The sequence below is a fragment of the Macaca mulatta genome, chromosome 15, assembly GCF_049350105.2.
Source record: "Macaca mulatta isolate MMU2019108-1 chromosome 15, T2T-MMU8v2.0, whole genome shotgun sequence".
Taxonomy (NCBI): Eukaryota; Metazoa; Chordata; class Mammalia; order Primates; family Cercopithecidae; genus Macaca; species Macaca mulatta.
The window spans coordinates 100,398,869-100,424,530 of record NC_133420.1 but is presented as its reverse complement, the minus strand read 5'-3'; the positions used below and the strand labels follow the sequence as shown (position 1 = coordinate 100,424,530).

At 40.4% G+C, this 25,662-nt stretch overlaps 1 protein-coding gene across 1 annotated transcript in view; it reads right to left on the bottom strand.

The window, feature by feature from the left end:
* The window catches only part of ENTREP1 (endosomal transmembrane epsin interactor 1), a 64,466-nt gene that overhangs the window by 11,155 nt on the left and 27,649 nt on the right, over nt 1–25,662 (bottom strand). The window contains exons 3-6 of the mRNA XM_015117864.3: nt 9,809–9,919; nt 5,507–5,635; nt 3,908–4,015; nt 3,655–3,788 (exon numbers count right to left, since the gene is read on the bottom strand). Of these exons, the coding sequence (XP_014973350.3) occupies nt 3,655–3,788; nt 3,908–4,015; nt 5,507–5,635; nt 9,809–9,919 (482 nt within the window). The remainder of the gene's footprint in view (nt 1–3,654; nt 3,789–3,907; nt 4,016–5,506; nt 5,636–9,808; nt 9,920–25,662) is intronic.

Below are 25,662 nucleotides of genomic sequence, written 5' to 3'. Positions count from 1 at the left end.
CCTTGGGAGGTTCTAAAACTCTGGATGGCCCAGGCCTCACTTCTAGAAATTCTGCTCTCATCGCCTATGGTGGGGCCCAGGAATCTGCCTGTTGTCAGCGCTCCTAGGGGATTCTAATACACCGCCAAGATGGAGCACCATTGCAAAAGCAAATGGATAACGGTGATTGAAATTAAAGCCCTGTTCTACTGGGAAAGTTGATCAAATTTTTATTAAGAATGAGGGTCTTCAGAAGACAGTTGCCTAATAAGGTCAGGCTAAGGTTAAGAGCTAAGTGTTTCTTAAGAGCAGGACACATACTGAGAGCATTTTAAAACCCAGAACTAACACTGGGAAAGCCCAGTCTAAGATGCTCTTTTCAGAAAGCTTCTTAAGTCCATTCTCTCATAACAATACTCCCCGCAGCCACATGACAACGAAGGTGAATGAGGAAACTGAGGCTCAGAAATGGTGAGAGACTCATCCTGGGTCACCCTCTGCAGAGACTCTAGAGCCTGGGCTCTTTCGAATTCATCACCAAGTCCCCAGGAAGCCTTCACTGGTGCAGGCTCAGGAGCACTGAAGACGGAAATGCAAAGCATGTTCTGCTTTCAGGCTACAAATAGGCCCTGAAGACTTACTCAGGGGGAATGCAGCAGCGAATACACCGTTGACCAGAGAATCCTCCTCCTCCTGTACTGGAAAACTGTGCCCTGTGACTGGGTACAGGGTTGCTGCTTGCGGAGTGGGAGACAGGGAAGGGCCCTCCCGCCCCCTCTCTAGAGCTGAGCACAGACTCAACCCCAGCATTGCCGGACTCCGCTTGAATTTGGATTTGGAAATTCTTAGGAAAGGAAATGAGTGGGGTTTTGTGGGGGCTCTGCTTTAAGAAATGCCCATGTCAACCATGTCAATGCCCAAGACCCCCTCAGTCTTCAGTTTTCTTTAATAGGGTACATCCCCAGAGTAAAAACCAGGTCCATGTTCAAGAAATAGGTTGGAGACTCCTTGATTCCTGGCTCAAGCCAACTTCTGAGAAGAAAGACACCCCGGAGTAGTGGAGGTGGGGTGCACGGCCCCCTCCTGTATCACAAATCAATTCACAAAGTAGTGAATCCATCTTTGGACAGAAACCTCAACTGCAGTCAGGCTTCCGTTTATGACAGTAACTCGAGAAGCCTTTTCTCAAGGAGATGCCAACGCATGAAGTGGTTGTATTTATAGAAGTTAAATCAACCTCTTCTGAGAGGTCATAATACCTTACAGGAAATGGTGAGCCTCTGTTGTGTGAAAACTCTGGATAAAACTGATCGTAGAAATAGTAACAAAAACATTCGTGAATATTCTTGCCTGCCTGCTTATGAGAAATAAAATTACCAGCTGAGGTTAAACCATTAGTGTGTATAAAGTTGATTTATACTGTGAATCTAGCAAAGTTGGTCACATTTTAAATTTTTTTGATAGGACATGTATTTAAATGTGAATAAATTCAGCCCTTTTGAAAAGGAACGTGGACTGCACTCTGATATTGGTAAAATTTCCAAAAATTAAGGTGTTTGCCCACTGGCAATATGATTATAGGGCTCTGGGCACGTTTTAGACTGGGCAATGTCTTCTTTCTCACAAGACTGTTTAGATTTAACTCCCTCCTTCTGCCTTCTTTCTAGAAAGTTCTGAATGATAAAGCCCTTGATGAGAAGCTTGTCTGTTGTCTTCCAACCTAGATGTGGCCAGAGGTAGTCTCAAGACTCAGAGAGACAAATCCGAGGATGTACCTAGATATTAAAGAATGGAAATATCTGCAGTGATGAGCACTATTACAGTGAAGCAGAGAAGAGAAAGGAAAGCGAGGAGACAGGAAGGTCGGGAGTGCTCAGAGCACACTGCTGGATGGCTCAGCTCCTAAACCCACATGAGTCACTTTCCCCTTCTGCCACTGCAGAAACTAAATCTGTCTGTTGCCTCCTCCTAGGTCAACAGAGTGCTCATCTGCAACCTCAGCGTCAAAGAATTCCTCTTATTGGAGAGGGTATTTCTCATCCCCACCAAGAAATATCAGTCATTTTTACTATCCTCCAATGTACCCTCTACAGACAGCCTGAGATGGTGCTAAGATTTTCGCAAATGTGTCCTCAGGTACAGAAAGAACATGTGTTTTGCTGCTGTATCTCTTCATCCTCTGTCATTCTTGGCTCATTTCCCGAAAGATTAGGGAAGTCATCCCAGCCCCTGAGGCTGTGAAATTCCAGTAGAGGCCACTCCCTGAACACCACAGGGCCAAGCTGTCCCACAGGCCTAGCCCAAGCCACCTGTCACCCAGCTGACACCCCCTCCAGCTTTGCGGTCATCTCTGCCGCTGCCTGGGCAAGTGAGCTGGGGAGGGTATAGAGATAGGGTTCAGGTATAACTCTAAGGGATGAGTCAGCAGCTAAGTCACTGAAAAGAACACTAACAGTGTCTGGGTGGCAGCCCCACTGGTGACCCATCTCAAAGTCACATACAGTCACCCTGGACATTAGAAAATACTTCTCTAAAAACCTCAAGCTCAGCACCAAGTTGGTTTGATAAGTCTCTACATGTACTACAGGGATTAAAAAAATAGAAATTTCTGGCCCTCTGAATATGAAGCCAAAGACACTAGTATTTCTGTGGAATTGAGAGATTCTCTTTCAGAAAGTTCAACAGAGGTTTGCTTATCCTTTAAACTCAGCTTAACGTCACTTCTTCCAGGACGCCACCTCTGACTGCCTCGCCACTCTGGGTGAGCTGGACCTTCTCTGTGCACCCAAAGTCCCTCTTTTGAATACTACTGTGATCCTTCCAACACATTTTAATGACCTAGACTGTGAGCTCCTTAATGGTAGGGGAGGAAGCAGGTCTAGCTCATTTTGAATTCCAGTAACCGAGGATTCTATGTTTGTTGAATGAATAAATGAAGTCATTCTTTTAAAAAAGGTTTGTTTCTAGAAGTTGCTAACAATCAGACAAATGTATGTGGCATTTCAATGTACCAATAAAAATCCTTGATATTTAAGAAGGTCAAAATTTTGAGTTTGAAATTTGAAAAGGAAAGTAAGTACAGTATCTATTTTTTCTAGACCAGGGAGAGACAATTAATAATTAATCTCTTTTTAATGGCTAGGAAGAATTTCATGATTGTTGAGACCTGCTGATGGTATTACAATGAAACATCGATTTGGCCTAACTGGGAGTGTTTCCAAGGCAACAGTGACTCTAAATCATGTCAAATTACAGCTGTTATCTCCCTGGGTATCAGTTTCCCTTAGAAAGCTAATTCAAATTGAAAATGTCTACCTTTAGGTCAAAGTTTAACTTTTCTTTGGATCCATCTGCTTTATCAGACAAAAAGAGACAGACAAAGTAAGACAGAAAACAGAGAGTGACAGAGAGAATAGAAACCCCTGAAAAACAGCACAATTGTTTTTCAGTTTTCTAAAGAAGGCTGGCAGAAGTGGACTCTCTAAAAGCCATACCTCAGGGTTCACTAGCTGATTTTGTCACTCAGTGGGCTAATAATATTCCTTAAGTCAGGAACAATTTTTCTTTTTCTTTTTCAAAGCAAAGTGAGATCTCATGCTGTGAGTTCCGGAGACACTTCAGTCTTCAGAACCTACAGCACCCCACCGAGACTGCAGGGGAACTCAGGAACGATACCTGCGGTTCATCCGGGGTGTGCACGAGTAAAATGTGGCAAAATAGGAAGGGGGAGGCACAGGCGGCACAAAATCATCAGGGTCCGGGATGCGTCCATGATCCTCCACTTCTTCAGCAGAAATCTGGGATTCATCCTAATTAAACAGCAGCTCGGTTAGTCAACGGTCTTCATTACAAAGGCACGGGGAGAGAGGTAGTGGAGGACACGAAGGGGTCCACGGGCTGGCTCAGGGGAAACATAGCCATGACTTACGATGCAGGATCTCCTGGTTGCGAATATCTGGAGGTAGCGGAGGGCGGCGGCCACCAAGCAGACGGTGGTGGTCAGGGCATTCAAGGCACACAGGGCAAAGAGGACTTTCTGGGGCAAGGAAACAAGGGCACCACTAAGTCCTTCAACATACATCACCAGAATATCATGTAGAAAATCTTAAAAATAATAGTAACGCTGCCTCCATAAGACAATTCTCAGGAGAGGCTGCATGTAAAGGATTTAGGTGGTGTCTGCCTCATGGAAAGCGCCCACATAAATGCTGGCTATTATTATGACCCTCATGCAATAATGCTCACTTCTTAATTCCAAAAACTTTTCTTAGAAGCTCCCTGTCACAGAACGACCTGGTATGACAGTATTTCTTTTTGCAAGCATCAGAATACTGTCAGGAAACACTCCTTCCAGGAGAGCAGTGAGTTTCTCTTCTGAGGCTGATTTCCCCAGGGATAGCAATTCCCAGCCTCCTCCCTCCCACAGCCTCCCACCCGCACAGCGCACTGCTTCATTTGTGGCCACTGATTCTATTTCAAGAGCAATTGGCTGTGCGGCCCCATGCACACGACGAGGACGCTGCAGGGGCCGGCCCAGCCAGAGTGGAAATAGGACTTCTCTCCACTAAACACACATCTCAAAATAGCAAAAGCCATTCCAAACACTTCTGTTGGTACAGTCCTGGCTCCTTTAGTGGGGCTTTCCCCAAGCTAAGTCCTGGCTCCGAAAGTTTGGGGGTGACTCAGCTACCAAAAATGCAGAAGCCATGGAAAGCAGGCCATTTCTACATCCCACACAACCCAGAGCTGGTAGCTTGGAACAGTTCTCTCTTTGCTTGGAGACTCTTCCTCCCCACCAAAATGAAACCCCAAACAAATATCTAAAGAAAACCGGTGGAAGTGGATTCTCTAAAAGCCATGCCTCAGGGTTCACCAGCCGATGTTGTCACTCACTGAGCTAATGTTCCTTAAGTCAGGGCACAAATTTTATGCAACTCCCTGATGAAGGCTAATTTTGTACTTCTCTTCAACTGGGATCATCTGTTTGTTTAATCTCTTTTGCTTATTATAGTTGTTGCCTATGAAACAAGAGCTAAGGTGCTTCAATTCCCCCATATTTTCTGGCCAATCTCTCTCCTTAGTCTATGTGTTGCAGACTTGTAGTACTCAGTGGTGCATATGACCCACATAAGCAAACAAATGAGCATCAGAACAATGACACATGAGTGTGCAACTTAAAGGTTTTGCTAACAGCTACACCATATATATGTGTGTATGTATACATACGTACGTATGCATATGTGTGTGTGTATGTGTATACATATACATATATATAGTCAGGCTCCTTTCCATTTTTTACTATCTTACAGTTCTTCAGCACAAAGAAGGCTGTCCATACATAATTTAACACACACAATGATCTGTGGTTCCTTCTGCATTCAATTCTGTCTCTGGGGTCACTCACATGTGCTTTCAGCAGCTTAACTATTTGAAGCAGGTAACAGAACAGGAATATTTCAAGTAATTTTGCCTTCTTTGGGGGCTCCGTGGTGTATTTACTGTGGGGGTGGGAATCTGTTCGAGGTACCTTAAGTAGAAGGTGAACAGCACTACAGGGCTGAACTGGAAAGAGTTTCAAGGCGTTTTCTTTGTCTGTGCACTTGGCTGGTTGAAATTCTTCACAACAGAAGCAAATCTTGCCTTCACCTAAGTCCACCTTAATGGAGGAAAGGTAGAAAAATACTTTAATTATTAAGAAAACCACCCCGGCTCCACCATGGAGCACCAATCCTGTAGAATGAGGTTATGGCAGGGTTCTGTGTCAGGCAATGCCTCTCTCGGTCAGGATGGGCTAGGGTATGGCATGGTAACAACCAAAACCTACACTTCAGTGGCTTTCCCAAAACAAAGGGAATTTTAATATTCCTCCTTTCTCCTTTAAAGTCTCCAGCTGAGAACTTCCTGTTTTTACACTAATCCCGTTTAGTGCTAACAAATAAGCAGCTAAATGAGACGAAGTATCAGCCTCCATTCTGCTCATGTACACGAGTCCCACTCTTCCCCAAAAAGAACCAAACTCACTTTCTTTTTCCAACACGATGCACTCTGATTTTCATTTTTTGGACTTGGTGCAAGCCTCAAGATCTTAACCTGAAAGCTCTCTCTCTCTCTCAGACAATGCTAGGCATCATCTTACAAAGTACTCCCTTCCCAACCAAGTCCATTCTTGATACAAAGCGTTTAGTTAAGTGGGAAACCAGGCCTATGTGGGCTGCACCCATGTGAGTGCTTTATCCATATAACATAGATGTCCAGCTCTTCAGAAACTTCAGCTACCTAGAACCTCTGCAGTGAGCCAGTCTGGATGGCAAAATTTTCCAGATGGGTGAAATTTAATCCCTTTAAACAAACCTATTTGAAAGTTTACTCATTATACAAATGATCATGAATACCAACTAATTTTCCCACTGGATACAAAGAAGCCCTCAGACTCTGTACAAAACGATTCCAGGCAACTGTGCATTGTGCGTTCCTGCTCCCCTATTCCTGATCCTTGCAGAATCTAATACCTTCACCTCCATTCTTAATCCCATCTCTGCCCAAATATTTCTAAAAACTTACTCTTGCTTCTCATCAGTCACTTTAGCCTATCCACAAACAAATCTGTAGAAGTCTCGCTGATCCTAAATAATGAACATCCACCCTGCATTCTTGATGCTATTGCCTGAAGAGGTCAGATCCTTGTCTTCCCCCCGTCGCCTTTCAACAGTAGCATTCTTAACCCTACCAGCACATTTGAATTTTCTGGAGAGCGTTTTAAAAACCGATGATGCCATCTTTAGCACTCAGGGAACTACAAATTAAAGTGACAGCAAGCTCTCCCTTTGGCCTCATCAGACTGGCAAAACTTTAAAGAGAGAGAAACTCTCTTTGCTGGTGGAGATGTGGAGAGCCACTAGTAGAAACTCACCAGTCACTGGGGAGTTTAAGCCCTTTAATGAAGGAACTGACTATCCATTTTAAATTAAAACTACGTCCCCAACCACTTTGGAAAATTCTTTAGCACCACATGATCCAGCAACTCCATGCCTAGGTATTCACTCAAGAGAAATGAAAAGTGCCTCCCCAAAACAACAATGCTCACAGCAGCTTTGTTCGTAATACCCCCAAACTGGAAACAATCTAAATGTCCATCAACAGGAGAACAAAAAAAAAAAAAAAAAAAAACAATTCTGGTATTTTTATAAAATGAAATAGTGTCCTGAAAAAAAGGAACAAACAACAGATACAATATAAAAATATGGATGAAGTTCAAGAACATTACTGAGCAAAATAAGTCAGACACAAAAATGTTCAAACCATGTGACTCCATCTATATGAAGTTCAAGGACAGGCAAAACTAACCTATGGTGAAAGAAATAGGAACAGTGGTTGCCTATGAGAGAGTAGAGACTGCCTGAAAAGAGAAACTAAAGAACTTTTTAAGGTGATAGAAATACTGTTTGGAGTATAACAAACAATATTTTGTTTGCACTATAGAGATTGGAGTATAACATGAGTGTATACATTTGTCAAAATAAATGTATACATTGGTCAAAACTTATAATGAACTGCACACTTAAGATTTGTGTTTTTCACTATAACTTTTACCCCAATTTAAAAACAATGGATAGAACAATAAAATGGTTGAATTTGTAATAATAAGTGAGACAGGCAGGAGACAAGATACTGCTGAGAACAATTCCTTGTCCTGGGAACCTACTCCGCTTAGAACTAAAATCTCCCTGAGGATATACAGAATGATATTAATGGCAACACTGTGTCTATTGGTCAAAACCCAAGCCACAGCAGGCAATAACAAAATAAGGAACTAACTTGGTAGAAGAAATTAAGGGTGTTAGTCTGTATTTACTCTTCTCTAAGTGATACATCTTTAAGTAATAAAAACAGGATGCAGGGAAGTACATACAATATGCCCATTTTTAAAAAATCATGAACAACCCCACCCCATACATACTTATGTAATATTACATGACCATGAAAACATTAAGAAATATAATTTCCCAGCCTGTTACTAAGGATTTGGGGCGACAGATACAGGCAGAGCGGGAAAGAGGAAAGAACAACCCCTTGTCCGAAAAGGTTTCATTTGTCAATAATTTCCCCAAAGGAAAACAACACTTATAACATGATCCTGTTGACTATGTGCATTTTTGTGCATAAAGAGATGCTTAACACATGGCCAAACTGTTATCCAGGGATAGTGGGAATTCAAATGATATTTAAGTTCTGCCTTATACTTTCATGGCTTGCCCAAACTTTTATAATTATATCATCAGAAATAATCACAGAGTTGGTTTTGTGGTAGAAAAAAAATTTATTAAAAATAGACTTAGTGCAAACCATATTCTGATATACAGAATATATAAAGAACTTCTACAACTCAATAACAAAAAAACAAATAACTCAATTTTAAAATGGGCAAAAGACTTGTATAGACGTTCTTCCTTTAATGAAGACATACAAATAGCCAGCAGGCATATGAAGAGACTATCAACATCACTAATAATAAGGAAAATGCAAATCGAAACCAAATGAGGTATCACCTTATACTCATTAGAATGGCCACTTAAAAAAAAAAAAAAGCAGAAAATAACAACTGTCACTGAAGATGTGTGGAAATTGGAACCTGTGTGCACTGTTGGTGGAAATATTAAATGGTGCCATTGCTATGAAAACCAATACAAAGCTTCCTCAAAAAATTTCAAATAGAATTACCAAATGATCACTTCTGGTTACATATCCCAAAGAATTAAAACCAGGATCTCAGAGATATATTTGCATGCCCATGTTTATTGCAATGTTATTCACAATAACCAAGAGTAGGGGCCAACTTAAATATCCATCACAGATTAATGGATAAACAAAAGGTATCATGTACATACAATGGAATATTACATAGTCTTAAAAAGGAAGGGAATTCTAACACATGCTGCAACATGATGAACCTTGAGGAGATGATGCTAAGTGAAATAATCCAGTCACAGAAAGACAAACAGTGTATTATCCTACTTGTATGAGGTACCTAGGGTACTCAAATTCATAGAAAGGGAATGTGAAGTGGTGGTTACCAGGGGCTGGAGGATGGGGAGCTGTTGTTGTTTAATATGCATAGACTTTCAGTTTTGCAAAATGAAAAGAGTTCTAGAGATTGGTTGTATAATAATGTGAATATACTTACCTCTACTGAACTGTAAACTTAAAAATGGTTAAGATGGTAAATTTCATGCTATGTGTATTTTACAATAAAATTTTTTTCTTTTAAGTTCAGAGATGGTACAAGTCCACAACCTCTTACTCACAATGCTGAAATACAAAAAGCTCTGAAAACCAGAAATCATGATAACAGCCTGCTGTCCCAGACTCCACTGGCATGCTATATAATAAATAGTATATGCACAATATTTAATCTTCTAAAATTGGAAAAACTCTAAATGCTGACACACACCTGGCCTCCAAAGGTTTCAGATAAAAGACTGTTGACCTGTATTCTGGCAATATCCAAATATCCATTTTTTTCTCTTTAGATGAGGACAGTCAGAGACTGATTGCTTGTGGACACCTGATCCATCTATTCACTAACTAATGATGCATTATATCACTATGGTTCCAGGGTTTTGCTGGCTGGTCCCTGCTTTGGAAAAAGTAATCGACAACTTGGGTGAAATAATCAGCAGGCAGCTCTTTGTTTTGTTTTCCCACTTCCTTTTACCCATTTCAGGTTTCACTTCAGGACAGTTGCCTGGTGCTGAATGTTGCAAGTCTCGCCAGGAACCCCTGACAAGCCAGGGTCTGCCTAGATGCCCGGTGATGTTTTAGGACTGCTTACCAGATCACACCTGGGGACGCTGGACACAAACTGGGCCCCTTGGCAGCCTAGGATAAATCCAGCTAGATTTAAGAGGACGCAAACCACAGACAGCAGCACAAAGAGGTTTACCTGAAATGGCAAGAGAATGGACAGTTAGTAAAAGATAACAGCTAAATTCAGACAAAGTTTTATCTAATTTTAAAACCTCATATCCTCTTCCAAGATGAAATTTTTTAAAAAAAGATCAGAACCGTGTTTTTAATGTGACAAACTTTTTTTCACATTTTAGAGTTGTTAAAATTGTGCTGAGGGATGCCATTGACTCTTAAGTCTTCTCAATAACCTCAAGTCCTTATTTTTTCCTCTTTGAAAATAATTCTTACTCCCTTATCTTTCATCCACACATTACATTAAGCCCTAGCTATTTCCTTCTTGAGCCACTCTTATTTTTTTTCTTTTAGTTTTGTGGGATCAGCAGCAAATAAACAAATGGAGAACTCTGGAATATAAGTGAAACCCAGGTACATCAAGGAGCTCAGAGCCTTTACTATCCAGAAATCACAGTATGCAAATGGACATAAAGATGGGTCCTTTTTTCAGTTCTGAACACTTTAGGTACTAAAGAATACGTACACAAAGATTTTCCATGTGCTTTTCTCTAAAGTTAATTATTACAAATATTACTCCGAATAATTAAAAAATTGATAGTAGTCAACTGAGAAGCCAGTATTTACTTAGTACAAGTTAGAGATTATGCAGGCTTTTCAACTTGACAGCCATGATTATTAAGAAAATTAAATCTTACTGCAAATACAAAAGATTAGAGGAAATAATTATCAGTGTTAGAACCAAGCGTCAATTCAGGTAGCTGATATGTCAGAGTTGGCTGGTAAATGAGTTCACATATGAACAAGAAACCTTGTTCTTTAACTATTGTTATTCCAAGTCAAGCTTGAAAGCATTTCCCAAGACCCATTTTGAGTCAGTGTTTAATATCACATGATGCCACTTTACCTAGGGGGAATTCCTTCTTCTCTCCAAGAGAAGTTTGGCTTCTTTCCTTTTATTGTTAATTGGGATACAGCCTGCCATCAGATTTTGGGGAAAATACTAATGGAAGCTGCTGTTGTTACTGTTTCCCAGGCTGGATTCCTCGGTGTCTACTGGACTTAACTTGAGCAGCATATAGAATATGTCCCCTCCTGCACTGTATCATTTATGATTATGCCACAGTTTCTTGGAAAAGGAGAATACATAATTGGCAAAGGACAGGGCTTGATCTTCCCACATGGGCTTCTATTACACACTAGCAGTTGCTACTCAGAGAGATCTAATATATCTAGAATCTTCATACCCAATAACACAGTCACTGTTCCTATGGAAAAGTCTTGAGTTTTCCTTTGGAAGTTTTCTTTTAAGACAATGTACAATGCCTTGAAAAGAAAGTGTGGTTATAATGCCCATCAGCACGCCAATAAAAATTAACATCATCAGCTATAAAATGGGTGAGGGCCCATTACTCCTAACACCAAACCCAAAATCTCTTCACTAAAATCTTAAAGCCAGCCCACTGAAGGACACAGTTAGGAAAATCAATAGTAGGCAAGCTACAGACCGGTAGAAAATATTTTCATGCATACATTCAACAACAACTTGTGTCCAGAATATACAAGTAACTCCTCAAATCAATAATAAAGAGACAAGCAACCCAATTAAAAATTGGGGCAAAAGACTTAAATAGACATTTCATACAGACACACAAAAAATATATGACTAGCCAAAAAGCACATGAAAAGCTGTTCAACATAATTAGTTGTCACAAGTGCAAAGTAAAAACCAAATGAGATACCATTTCACACCAACTAGAATGGTTAAAATGTAAAAGACTGACAAAACCAAGTGCTGGTGAGAATGAGGAACACTTGGACTCTCAGACACTGCTTGTGCAAGTATAAGATGGCACAACCACTTTAGAAAATTGTTTGTCATATGAAAAAAAAGCTCATCATCACTGGTCATTAGAGAAATGCAAATCAAAACCACAATGAGATACCATCTCATGCCAGTTAGAATGGCGATCATTAAAAAGTCAAGAAACAATAAATGCTGGAGAGGATGTGGAGAAATAGGAACGCTTTTACACTGTTGGTGGAAGTGTAAATTAGTTCAGCCATTGTGGAAGACAGTGTGGTGATTCCTCAAGGATCTAGAACCAGAAATTCCATTTGACCCAGCAATCCCATTACTGAGTATATACCCAAAGGATTATAAATCATTCTACTATCAAGACACACGCACACGTATGTTTATTGCAGCACTATTCACAATACCAAAGACTTGGAACCAACCCAAATGCCTATCAATGACAGACTGGATAAAGAAAATTTGGCACATACACATCATGGAATACTATGCAGCCATAAAAAAGGATGAGTTCATGTCCTTTGCAGGGACATGGACGAAGCTGGAAACCATCATTCTCAGCAAACTAACACAGGAATAGAAAACCAAACACCACGTGTTCTCACTCACAAGTGGGAGTTGAACAATGAGAACACATGGACACAGGGAGGGCAACTTCACACACCAGGGCCTGCCAGGGCTGGGGAGGCTAGGAAAGGGAGAGCATTAGGAGAAATACCTAACGTAGATGAGGGTTGATGGGTGCAGTAAACCACCATGGCATGTGTATACCTATGTAACAAACCTGCATGTTCTGCACATGTATCCCAGAACTTAAAGTATAATAAAAGAAAAAAAAAGAAAATTGTTTGTCAGTTTCTTAAAAATTAAATATAAATCTCCCATGCAGAAGAATTGCAAATAATTTATGAAGCCACTGCCAAATTCTACCAAACTTATAAAGAAGAACTAACACCGATTCTCCTCAAGCTATTCCAAAAAATTGAAGGAGAGGGAATTCTCCCTAACACATTTACAAAGCTAGCATTATCCTAATACCAACACCAGACAAGGACACAACAAAAAAAAGAAAATATCCAATGTCCCTGATGAACATAGACACAAAAATCCTCAATAAAATGCTAGCAAACTGAATCCAACAGCACATCAAAAAGATATACATCATGATCAAATGGAATTTATCCCATTCATGCAAGGATAGTTCAACATACCCAAACAATAAATGTGATACATCACATCATGAGAATGAAGGACAGAAAGCACATGATCCTCAAATTTAACATCCCTTCAACAGACTAGGCATAGAAGAAACATACCTCAACATAATAAAGACCATAAATGAAAAACCCACAGCTAACACCACATTGAATGAGGAAAAGCTGAAAGCCTTTCCTCTAAGAACTGGAACAAGAAAAGGATGCCCACTTTTACTACTTCTATTCAACACAGTACTAGAAGTCCTACCCAGAGCAATCAAGAAAGAGAAAGAAATAAAAGGCATCCAAATTAGTGCAGAGGAAGTCAAATTGTTCCTCTTTGCAGATGACATAATCTTATAGCTAGAAAAATCTAAAGACTCCCCCAAAAGACTCTTAAATCTGATAAATAAATTCAGTAAAGTTTCAGGATACAAAATCAACATTTAGAAAATCAGTAGCATTTATATACACCAATAACAAATGAGCTGACAAAGAAATAAAGAAGGCAATCCCATTTACAATAGCTACAAATATATATATACACACATATATATACACATATATATGTGTGTGTGTATGTTTATTGCAGTACTATTCACAATAGCTAAGCTATGGAAGCCACCTAAGTGCCCATCAGCAGATGAATGAATCAAGAATATATGGTAATATACGGTATATATACATATTGAAAAGTTTAACTGGTCGTAAAAAAGAATGAAATCCAGTCATTCGCAGCAACCTGAATGGAACTGGAGGCCCTTATGTTAAGGGAAATAAGTCAGGCACAGAAAGATAAATATTGCATGTTCTCATTCACATGCGGGCGCTTAAACAGTTAATCTCACGGAGATAGAGAGTAGAATTATAGTCACCAGAGACTGAGATGGGTGCATGTGGGGTGTGGGGGATAGGATCAAGGAAGAGAGGTTGGTTAATGGATACAAACATACAATTAGATAGAAGGAATACGTTCTAATGTTTGAAAGCAGAGTAGGGTGACTATAGTTAACAAAAATATATTGTATATTTCAAAATAGCTAGAAGTCTTGAAATGTCCCCCAATACATAGAAATGATAAACACTCAAGGTGAGGGATATCCTAAATACCCTGATTTGATCATTATATGATCATTATTTTGTTGCTATCCATGTAACAAAATAGCACGTTTAACCCATATGTCCATATATTATGTATCAATGTTTTAAAACTGCATTGAGTGAAATTAGCCAGATACTGTATGATTTCACTTACTTAAAGTTAAGGAATAGACAAAATAACCTATAGTGATAGAAATTAGAAGAGCAATTGCCTACTTGGGAGGAGGGCAGGGAGGGAGAAGACTGACTGGAAACACATGAAAGAATGTTCTGGGGTGATAAAAATGTTCCACCTCTTGTTTTGGGTGGTAGTTACATGCAGTATTCAAATTGTCAAAATTTAGCTAACTGAACACTTGCAATCTGGAATAGGACTGTAGATAAATCATACTTACCTTATTTTTTAAAAGAAAATCCTAAATCCAGCAGTCAAGGCAGGATTGTGAGATCATACAATGAATGTGGCTACTTCTAAAATGTCTGATTGGCAAACAAGCTGAGAGAAGGTTCCAGGGAGTCACTGCCTGGTAGGCTTCATTTCCCTCCTATACCGGAGGGGCTGCCAAGTACAAGTCAAAGTCAAATCGTTAGAATGCCTCTCCTGCAAAGCCCAGAAGGAAGACCTGGGGTTTCACTTGTACACATAGACTCTGTACAAAATCGCCATGCACTGTTGTTCAACTTTATTCCTGCATATGACTTTACTATTATGTTATTAAAACTCTGGTCAAACTTAGCCAAATGGTCACCTGAATTACCCTAGCACAGACAACTGTGGCATAAATCAGACATAGCTCTTTCAGAAGTTGGATCATCTTCCAGGATACAAAAGATTGGAGTCCTAAAGAACTCAGGGTTTACAGGGACCTTCAGAATGGACCCCTCTAGCTTTAACCTGGTTAAAATGTGAATTTGACATCTGAAGACCTGGCTCAAACTCAGGCTTTCCCACTTGTTTGCTGTGATATCTTAGGCCAATTTTGTGAGATTTTTCTCATCCATTAAGTGGGTCTATCTTCCCACCTACCTCACAAGATTATTAGGAGAGGCATGTTAGCTTATTTATATGGAAGTCCTTTATAAACTGCAAAATACAATGTACACAGCTTTATTATTAATGGGAATTTCCTCTTTGCAGGAGCAGCTTGTTATTACAAAGTGAATTTCACAAAACACATTTCATTAGGTTTGGTACCAGAATTTCATTCTTTTGCTTGTGACACCTGAATTTATGGAAGCTGGAAGGGACATTCAAATTGTAAGATAAATCTGCAGTTATATTATTTCCAGAACTTGTCCAAAAAGAATGATGTCTGCAGCCTCCTTTAGGAACTCGCTCTACACTGGACCACTGACATCTGCAAGTGGGGCATCTCCCTGTTTGCCCTGCCACAGCCTCTCTCCACACTTACCCTCCCTTTACTCTACCCATGGGGAAGGCTGAGCTATGCAGACTGGCTCAGTGGGGCTCCTCTGCCCTCTGGTCTCCAGTGAAGCTCAACCAACAGGGACCCCTGATGGAAAGAAGACCACGGGGAGGGAAGAGAGTGAGGCTGGGGAAGTTATTCTCCTGGTTCCTTCTCTGCAGCCTCAGGCTGGCTGTGTCCCTTAAAGGAAAGCCACACAGGCTCTCAGGGGTCCTCTGTACATGACTCTGACTCCCAGATTCTTGCCGCCACCCCCACTCTTCCCTGCAGGCTTAGAAAAGGTCCATCTTTTTCTAATTTCATCATTCCCCATACCCTGCACATACCTCTGTGAGTCGTCCCTTTATTAACCACTTGTCAATTGTAATTGTATTGTGCCATCTGTTTCCTGCTGGGAGCTTGACTGATCCAACTTCTCTATAAAATTGTTCCTTATATTAATGTTTAACCTAATGTTCTTCCTGCTCATGAAGCCCCATTCCTATTGTTATCATTTCAAATTAATCATCACTTGCCCAGTGAAGGGAACACTATGGATTACTGCTCCTGAATTCTACCAAAGCCAATGCATCATTGAGGTTTACTCTCGAGAAACAGAAAAACACAAAGTTGACAGAGAACTGTCTTTCTAGAACTTGTATTTTAGACCGTGAGAGACGGTGGGAGCCAAAAATTAGAGGGCTTGCCCCACATTGCCCTGTAGTCTTTAAGAGTAAGATGCAAAATCCAACCATTTAAGGATACATTGCAAAATCCAAGATCCAAAGAGCTAGTGCTCTCACAGGGACTGGCGACATGGGCGTATCGGTCAGGGTTCTCTAGATGTGCAGAACTAATAGGACAGATCAATGTATAAAGGGGGGTTTATTAAGTAGTATTAAATCACACAATCACAAGGTCCCACAATAGGCTGTCTACAAGCTGAGGAGCAAGGAAGCCAGTCTGATCCCCAAAGCTGAAGAACTTGGAGTTCAATGTTCAAGGGCAGGAAGCATCCAGCACAGGAGAAAGATGTGGGCTGGGAGGCTAGGCCAGTCTAGCCTTTTCACATTTTTCTGCCTCCTTTCTATTCACTGTCAGAGATTAGATGGTGCCCACCCAGATTAAAGGTGGGTCTGCCTTCCCCAGCCCACCGACTCAAATGTTAATCTCCTTTGGTAACACCCTCACAGACACACCCAGGATCAACACTTTGCATCCTTCAATCCAATCAAGTTGACACTCAGTATTAACCATCACAATGAGTTAAGTCTTCTATGCTTTTCTTATTTTTTGTTATTCATTTGAATCATGACTATTTTATGATACTTATACCAGGTGCCTTTATGCAAAACAAATTATGTTTTTCAGTTCAGTATTTTGAATTCACCTCAGCTCTGATCTCTGGTAATTGTGCCCCCAGTTCATTCCAGGTCTCAATTAACTGGCCCAATGAAAGAATGTTTGGGGAACCTGAGGCTATCAAGAAGCAACATCACCTTCAATTTGCCTATCCCTTCCTGCTAAGATTTCTTCATAATCCCTGTCACACTGTACCATTAAATAATTATGCCTATCACAGCTTGGTATTGTTTGATACAAGATTTCATTCTTTAAATAGGCTGACCTTTCCCTACTGCCTAAGGACTTTTACTTTGCTCCTTGCTTCGCCACTGCTCCAATCTCTAGATGCGACTTAAACTTACTGTGCAGGTTTAAATAAATAGTTCCAGTAACTGTGGGAAGACAGAATAGTTTAAAAGTCAATAGGTTTTAAATGGTGAATTGAGCGTAAGGATTTAGCTCTACTAGTTCCTGAAAACTCACCAAAATGACAGGAAAAGAAAATATTTTTAATGCAGAAATCCTTAAGGACAGAGAGAACATGAGAACAGCAACAAAATTTTAGAAGGTAGAAAGTTGGTGGACAAGAATGAATTGACTCAGTGGTCCTGAGAAAAGTGAATCCCACAAAAGCAATGTAGAAAGCCAAAACTCAACAGGATTTACTCTTCAGAATCCCCAGATGTTCAGAAATGGTGGCACCAGATACTCTTTGGAATGAAAGTGAGCCTCAAAATAGAACTGACAAGAGTCTATTTAAAAAACAATTAGAAAACGGTACAACCACAATGGAAAATGATCAGCAGTTTCTAACAAAGTTAAATTTATTCCATTCTATGACCTTTGCATATGTTCACAAAAAAACATAGACAAGAATGTTCATAGCACATGCTCCTAATGGCCCAAAACTGGAAAGAACCAAAATGTCAATAACAGAAGAATGGATGAACAAATTATACTACATTCATAAGTGGAATGAAGCTCAACAATAAAAAGAAACAGACAACTGATGCATATAAAACATGGATGAATCTCAGCAACCTTATATTGACTGAAAGAAGCCAGACACAAAAGGGCATGTGCTGTATGATGCCATATAAAAAAAAGTTCTAGAACACATAAAAATAACCTATGGTAGAAAAAAATCAGAACAGTGGTTACTCCTGCAGGGAGAGAGAGCAATCGACTGAGAAGAGGCATAAGGAAACTTTATAGATTGCTGGAAAAGTTCTGTATCTTGATCTGGATAATGATTACACAGGTGTATACATGTATAAAAATCCAGCAATCTATACATTTAAGATTTGTGTCTGGTACCATATATAAATTATCCCTTTTTTTAAAAAGTCACTTAGAACTCCTGATTCCTTTTTCTGACCACACCTTTGGACCCAGAAGAAAAATCTCAACCACAGTTTAAGGTTGAAAGATTTTTCCGCTGGAGAGCCAAAATTCTATGGAGCCATGCCTTCAAAATTTTCAGAGAGAATTCCAATTTTGGAATTCTATACTTAGCTAAAAATGTTGATCAAGTTTGAATAGGATAAAAATATTTTCACTTTTTTTTTTTGCAATTTACATATAAGATTTTTAAAATGTGTTTTTAACATACCCTTTTCTCAGAAATTTACTACAGGATGCTCCACCAAAATTTGTGGGGAGTTAGGAAAAAAAAGAAGCTATGGAATCTAGGAAACAGGGATCCAACTCAAGAGAGGTTAAGGGAACGCCCAGGATAATGGTGGAAGGATGACAAAGATGATAGTAACATATGCAGAGCCTACTGGACTGGCTAGTCCAGATAGAGCAAGTCAAAAGGCTCCAGGAAGGATGAAAGTGATAGAATATCCAACAGATGTGCTTGAATATACGAAAAGCAACTTAAACAATAAGAGGATGGTTGACATTTGAATCAATAATACACAGAAAAATGAAGCAAATGAAGAAGGAGCACCTTTGTTAACTTGAAGAAAAATAAAATATTTTACTGGAGAGGAAAGGGATAGTCAAAATAAAATGAGCATTGAAAATAGCTCTGACCAAAATCATGATAGAACTTTATAGAGAAAAGGACTATAAAAGTACGTATTGGGGCAGAGAGGTGAAATGTAAAAGAGAAAGATTTCCTAATTGTCTACAATGCCTCAGTGACTGATTGCCTTTGGAAACTGGTTGAAGTGACTGTGTTTGGAAAATGGGATAAAGAACTGAGGATTTCTTCTTCAGACTTACAGCATTATTTGACCCTTTAAACTATGTGCATACATAACCTTGATAAATGGAAAAACTAAATTTAAAGCATAAAATGGAATAAAAAAACGTGAACTCAGAGTGAGATAAATGTGTGTTTAATTTCCAGCCCATTGGCTTACTGGATGAATAATCTTGAGCAAATTACTGAAACTCACTGGGTCTCACTTATTTACTTATAAAAAATGAGTAATACCTCAAATGGCTGTTGAAAGGAACAACTAAAAAAAATAAAAGCAAAATAAGAACATGTCTATAAAGCTGCCCACAGCAGTGCCCAACACGTATAATACGTTCAATACATCTCTCCTCAACAAATGCACTTGTCAATTCACAAACTTTTAATAGATCGGGAACTATGGCCATCTCTCTGTCTTCCTGCCCATCACTCCAGCTTAGCACTTCTCCCTTCGTGCAGTTGTCCTCCCCATCTAGCCTGTAACTGTCCTCATTGTCCCACTCTCAGTCCTCACACCTGTCCCTGACCTTTGCCATTTGTGTTAGTCCATTTTCATGCTGCTAGAAAGAACTGCCCAAGACCAGGTAATTTATAAAAGAAAGAGGTTTAATTGACTCACAGTTCAGCGTGGCTGGAGAGACATACAGTCACGGCAGAAGGTGAAGGGGAAGCAAGGCACCTTCTTCACAAGGTAGCAGGAAGGAGATGTGCCAAGTGAATGGGGAACAGCTCCTTATAAAACCATCAGATCTCATAAGAACAGGATGAGGGAAAATGCCACCAAGATTCAATTACCTCCACCTGGTCGCTCCCTTGACATGTAGGGATTATGGGGATTACAATTCAAGATGAAATTTGGGTGGGGACAAAAAGCCTAACCCATATCACCATCTCACCTCCACTTCTTAGTATGCTCATAGGTGGATGTTGGTATAAAGCAACTTCCCAGCTGGGTTTGGCCTCTATCACATCTGTCTGGCATCACATGCAGTATTCTAATCAAGAAAGGCTCTGGCTGGGTGCAGTGACTCACATCTGTAATCCCAGCACTTTGGGAGGCTGAGGCGGGCGGATCACTTGAGGTCAGGAGTTCAAGACCAGCCTGGCCAACATGGTGAAACCCTGCCTCTACTAAAAATGCAAAAATTAGCCAGGCATGGTGGTACACGCCTATAATCCCAGCTACTCAGGAGGCTGAGGCAGGAGAATTGCTTGAATCCGGGAGGCAGAGGTTGCACAGTAAGCCGAGATAGCACCACCACACTCCAACCTGGGTGACAGAGTGAGACTCCATCTCAAAAAAGAAAAAAAAAAAAAAAAGAAAAAAGAAAAAAAGGCTTTATTAATGCTTTTTAAAAAATTTTCTTAACAATTAAATATGTTCATCAAATGTGATGCTTCTTTTTAAATTATCAGAAATAACACATATTTTTCCTAAATGTTAACAATGAATTTGTGCAGGTATATGTGTTGTTTTCATTTAAATATGAGCAGTTCACCAAATTATTTCCTCATGAGAAGAAACTTCTAAGAAAGCAGGAACTTTTACTTCAAAAGGTGCTAATCCCACCCTAGAATTCTTCGCTTTCACACTCTGTTTTGTCTTTTAATTCCCCAAGAAAATATTACTGGTCCTCATTTCATCATTGTGCCCTTTTATCCCCCTCACATGCAGCCTTTTGATACTCTCAAAAATAAATTTTTAAAAAAATGCTTTTCTCCAGTGGGGTAGAAAATCTGAAACAAGAACACAAAAACATAAGTGGTGGTAAATAATACTGAATGAATCAGTCAACCAATCAATGGACAAATGAAAGAAAATCTATTCTTTCTGATAAGTGCTATCTACAGGTATAATACATTCTTACTAATATTCTAGGACATATATAGACAGGCCTGAAAGGCAAACACCTGATTGACTATCACTGCTAGCATGAAAATGGCTACCACCATTGCTTCTGCTGGGAACTCATCACTTCCCCAAGAAAGAAGATAGGAAGGGTTGGGACTTCAATTCCATTATGTCGAAGGAAGAAGTGAGAATGGTGGGTGGGTGGGAGAACAAAATACCTGTTCCTTAGAATTCAAGTTCCATTTTCCCACTAAAACAAGAACAATTGTGTGGTCTTGCTGTGAATCTGCCATTTAACATGTATGTCCTCAGTGCCATGGAGTCCAAGCACCAAAAAATCTGATTAGTCACTGGTTAATAAGACAAATGGCACAGGACCCATGACAGTTGATGTAACCACTTATTTAACTCTTAACATTTTACATTTCAATTTAATTTGGGGAAGCATTTCAATATAAAGATCTAGAATCATGAGCAAGTCATCTGAACACAACACAATTGCACTGGAAAAAAAGTAATTAAAGACAAGGCACCAAACTAAAATTTTTCTGAACTGGTCTAGCAAAACGAATGCTTGGATTGACAGCCCAGCACCACAGCAACCAACAAAACATCATAAATCACAACCACTCACAAAGCCCACATTCTCACCACTGTCAACCTATTTCAGGAGCTCCCACATGCACTGACTTGGTTTGCCTGTGTGCCTTTAATCCTTAGACCCCCACAGAACCTACTCCCAGTTTCAGTCCCTTGACACCCTTTAAACTTCTGCCAGAAGTTTGGCAGATACATTACCATCACCCAGACCAGCTCTCCTTGCCAACAAGCCAAACACAGGCCCGTTGCTGTGAACAGAACCGACTGTCTCTCTCTCCTCTCCAGCACGCTGAAGTGCCAGGTTTCCTCATATCACGGAAGTCCCTGATTTTCCTTTTATAAAGTGTCTAAGATATAATAATAACCATTGCTTTCTCATTCCTCTTTCAACAGGGGTGAAAGGCCTCTTGCTTCTCCTACCAGAATGAGACAGACACAAATATTTATCATTTGGGGACACAACTTTAAAGCTCTTATAAGTCAGAGTTGCCTAGTCCTAGTGAAAACACACATGTCTCAAGGGCACTTTCAAGCCTCTTGTGAAAAGCAAATTCTGCCCTCTCCCGGGTCCCTCAGTCCCTCTTTTTAGCACATTGTCTCTCATTTCTCAGGAAAGTGATTTTTGTTTTTTGTTTGTTTGTAGAGACAGGGTCTCACTTTGTTGCCCAGGCTGGTCTCACACTCCAGGCCTCAAGCTGACCCTTCCACCTCAGCCTCCCAAAGCACTGGGGCTGCTGGCGTGAGCCACCACACCCAGCTCAAAAGGGACTTCTTATAAGCCAAGCAATCAGCCTCTGCAGAGAAGAGGGGACCCTCAGCACATATCTAGCTCTACAATTCCTCAACTCAAGTTGGGCATCACTGTCACCCCTACATTAACATGTTCTCATTAGGAATATGACCAAGACCAGGGAAGAGTCACAAGAGAAACAGTAAGTGAATCATGTGACACATGAGATTTATTGTTCCAATAGGTGAACTGGTCAGGAACCCGATCTGCTATGCCCCTTGGGAATAAGGTGGCCAAAATCAATTTGGATGTGAAGATTAGAAAGGCAGCAGAAAGTTCATTGTAAACAAAGTTGCATATCCATGGTTCCTGAGACTCCACTTCTCTGACTTCATTCCTCTTTTATCCTTTCCTCTGTGCCTCTCTAATTTTCTTTCTTTCCCTCCTTCTGGCCCCTTCTTTGCTGCTCTTAGCTTCTCAAGGTTCAGCAGGTTCAAGAGTCAGGTCATATGACTCCCCAGCCACAAAGATCACAGCTCCTAAGAAGAATCTGCAAACCAGGGTCAGCAGTCTCCGAAGATGGCCAACAGCAAGTCCTTCCCTCTCTGTACTCATAGGGCGTTCCTCACATCAAGAGGTGAGGTCCGATACCTACCATGTAATCTCATTCAGCCATGAAAAGGAATAAAGTTCTAACACATGCTCCGACAGCATGGATAAACCTTGAAAACATTTTGCTAAGTGAAATAAGCCAGACACAAAAGGACAAATATTGTATGAGTCCACTTACTTATATGCAATACCTAGAACAGGCAAAGTCATAGAGGCAGAAAGTAGAATAGTGATTGCCACAGACTTGGGGGGAGAAGGAAATGGGGTATTGTTGTTTAATGGGTGTAGTTTCTATTTGGGATGATGAAAAAGTTCTGGAGATGGACAGTGGTGATGATTGCACAACACTGTGAATGTGCTTAATGCCACTAAGTGTACACTTTAAAATGCCACTGAATTGTACACTTTAAAATGTTTAAAACGGTAAGTTTTATGTGAGGTTATGTATGTTTTACCATAATAAAAAATGCACACACACACACAAAAGTAGGCCTCCTGGAACACTACTGACTTGAGACACTCCGTCTCAGAAACCAGCCACCGTGTTCCATGAGGAGGTCACAGGGTCACACTCTAGTCACCAAATCTAGCTGAGCTCCCAGGCAACAGCCAGTACCACCTGCCAGTCATGTGAAAGAGCCATCAGGGAGGTTTGGGGCAGTCAAACCTCCGGATGATTCCCAACCCAGCTGCCATCTAACTGCAATCACATGAGAGACGCCAAACAGGAATCCTGTCAATCCACAAAACCGTAAGAGACAATGATAAGCTGTGGCTTGAAACCATTAGGTTTTCGGGTGGTTCGTGATGCAGTCAGTCATGGATAATTGGAGTGCTTCACCCTGTCTCTCCCCTCTTCAACTCCTGACTGAGCAGTGGAATGAAAGCCAGATTATATGACTCTTCAGAGACAGGGATATTGCCTATTTTGAGATATTGTATGCCCCAGTGATCAGATCGTTATAATCTTCTAAGTCAGGTATTTCTCTCCACGTGACATTTGAAATATTCTAACACCAGACAAGAAAAGAACCAATCGCCGGGTGCGGTGGCTCACGCCTGTAATCCCAGCACTTTGGGAGGCCGAGGCGGGCAGATCACGAGGTCAGGAGATCGAGACCATCCTGGCTAACACGGTGAAACCCCGTCTCTACTAAAAATGCAAAAAAAAAATTAGCCGGGCGAGGCGGCGGGCGCCTGTAGCCCCAGCTACTCGGGAGGCTGAGGCAGGAGAATGGCGTGAACCCGGGAGGCGGAGCTTGCAGTGAGCCGATATCGCGCCATTGCACTCCAGCCTGGGCGACTAAGCGAGACTCTGTCTCAAAAAAAAAAAAAAAAAAAAAAAAAAAAAAAAGAACCAATCAGGCTTGAGAGTCCATTTCTATATATGTGTTTAATACAATGCCTGACATAAAGCAGGTGCTCGAAAAATGCTTACTGAGTGACTGAACAAATGATTTAAGGTGTTTCCCAAATAACTTTCCATTGATTACTTTTCTGGGAGGGCTTAATACGTAGTCTGTGGAGAAAGAGGCATGAAGTGAGATAAATCTGAGAAACCTTAAGTTAAACAAAGTTAAACAATTAGCACTTCCAAGAGCCATTATAATTTTACAGTAAACTAAATTATCATAATTAAATGCCATAAGTGAACCTTGATAACATCCCAGATTATTTTTTAAAGCAAGGCTACATGGGAGTATTTACATTGTAATAATTCATCACAGTATATGGCACTCCTTGAATTTATATAAGGCCCCCCTTTTCCAAGGATACCAATCTAATATCTCAAAGGACAGAAGGTTTAATGGATATGGTGTGGGGATCAATGGTTTAAAGATTCCTGCTTGCAACTGTTATTTATTGACACTTTTTAACATAAAAGATTCAAGTTACTCAAGTGATCTAAGGAAGTGTCATCACTGACTGCCAATATCACAAAAAGAGAGACAACTGAACAATGGGTGCTTCCTGTTGGAAATACACACCACCACTGGTGAAGTGTTCTGACCCCAGAACCGAACCTGAATCAGACCAAGCCTCTAGATTTAACTACCAGTTACTGGAAATAAAGGGGACAGAGAAACATGTTGAACAGCACCATGGGGATGCAATGTAACTCAATGGAACAAAGGACTCGGTTTCTTTAACAAATAAGTTGCAATGAGCCAGGCGCAGTGGCTCATGCCTGTAATTCCAGCACTTTGGGAAGCCAAGGCAGGTGGATCACCTGAGTTCAAGACCAGCCTGGTCAACATGGTGAAACCCCGTCTCTACTAAAAATACAAAAATTAGCTGGGCATGGTGGTGGGCATGCTACTCAGGAAGACTGTAATCCCAGCTACTCAGGGAGACTGAGGCAGGAGAATCACTTGAACCCAGGAAGCAGAGGTTGCAGTGAGCCAAGATGGCACCACTGCACTCCAGCCTGAGCGACAGAGCAAGACTCCATCTCAAAAAAAAAAAAAAAAAGTTGCAACAGAGAAAACAAGAGAGAGAGGGACTTACTGATTAAAAGAAACTTAAGAGACATATCAGCTAAGTGCAATGTGGGTCAAATTAAAACAAACCAATTATTAAAAAAATATGTAAGGCAATGCCTAGATACTTGATGAGTCTGACAAATTATGTATCTGTTATAAATATATACTAAAATATTTAAGGATTAAATGTCATCAAGGCTGAAATTTATTTCAAAATAATCCAGTGGCAAAAGAGAAGGAAAATAGGGGTCCAGATGAGACAAGCCTGGACATGTGTTGATTGCTGTAGCTGGGCAATGGGTACGTGGGGATTTTTGTATTTCTCTCAACTTTGGAGTATATTTGAAATTTTCATATCAAAGAAGAAAAAGAAGAACAACAATAACATATAAGCCAACTGGAGTAATCTCTTCACT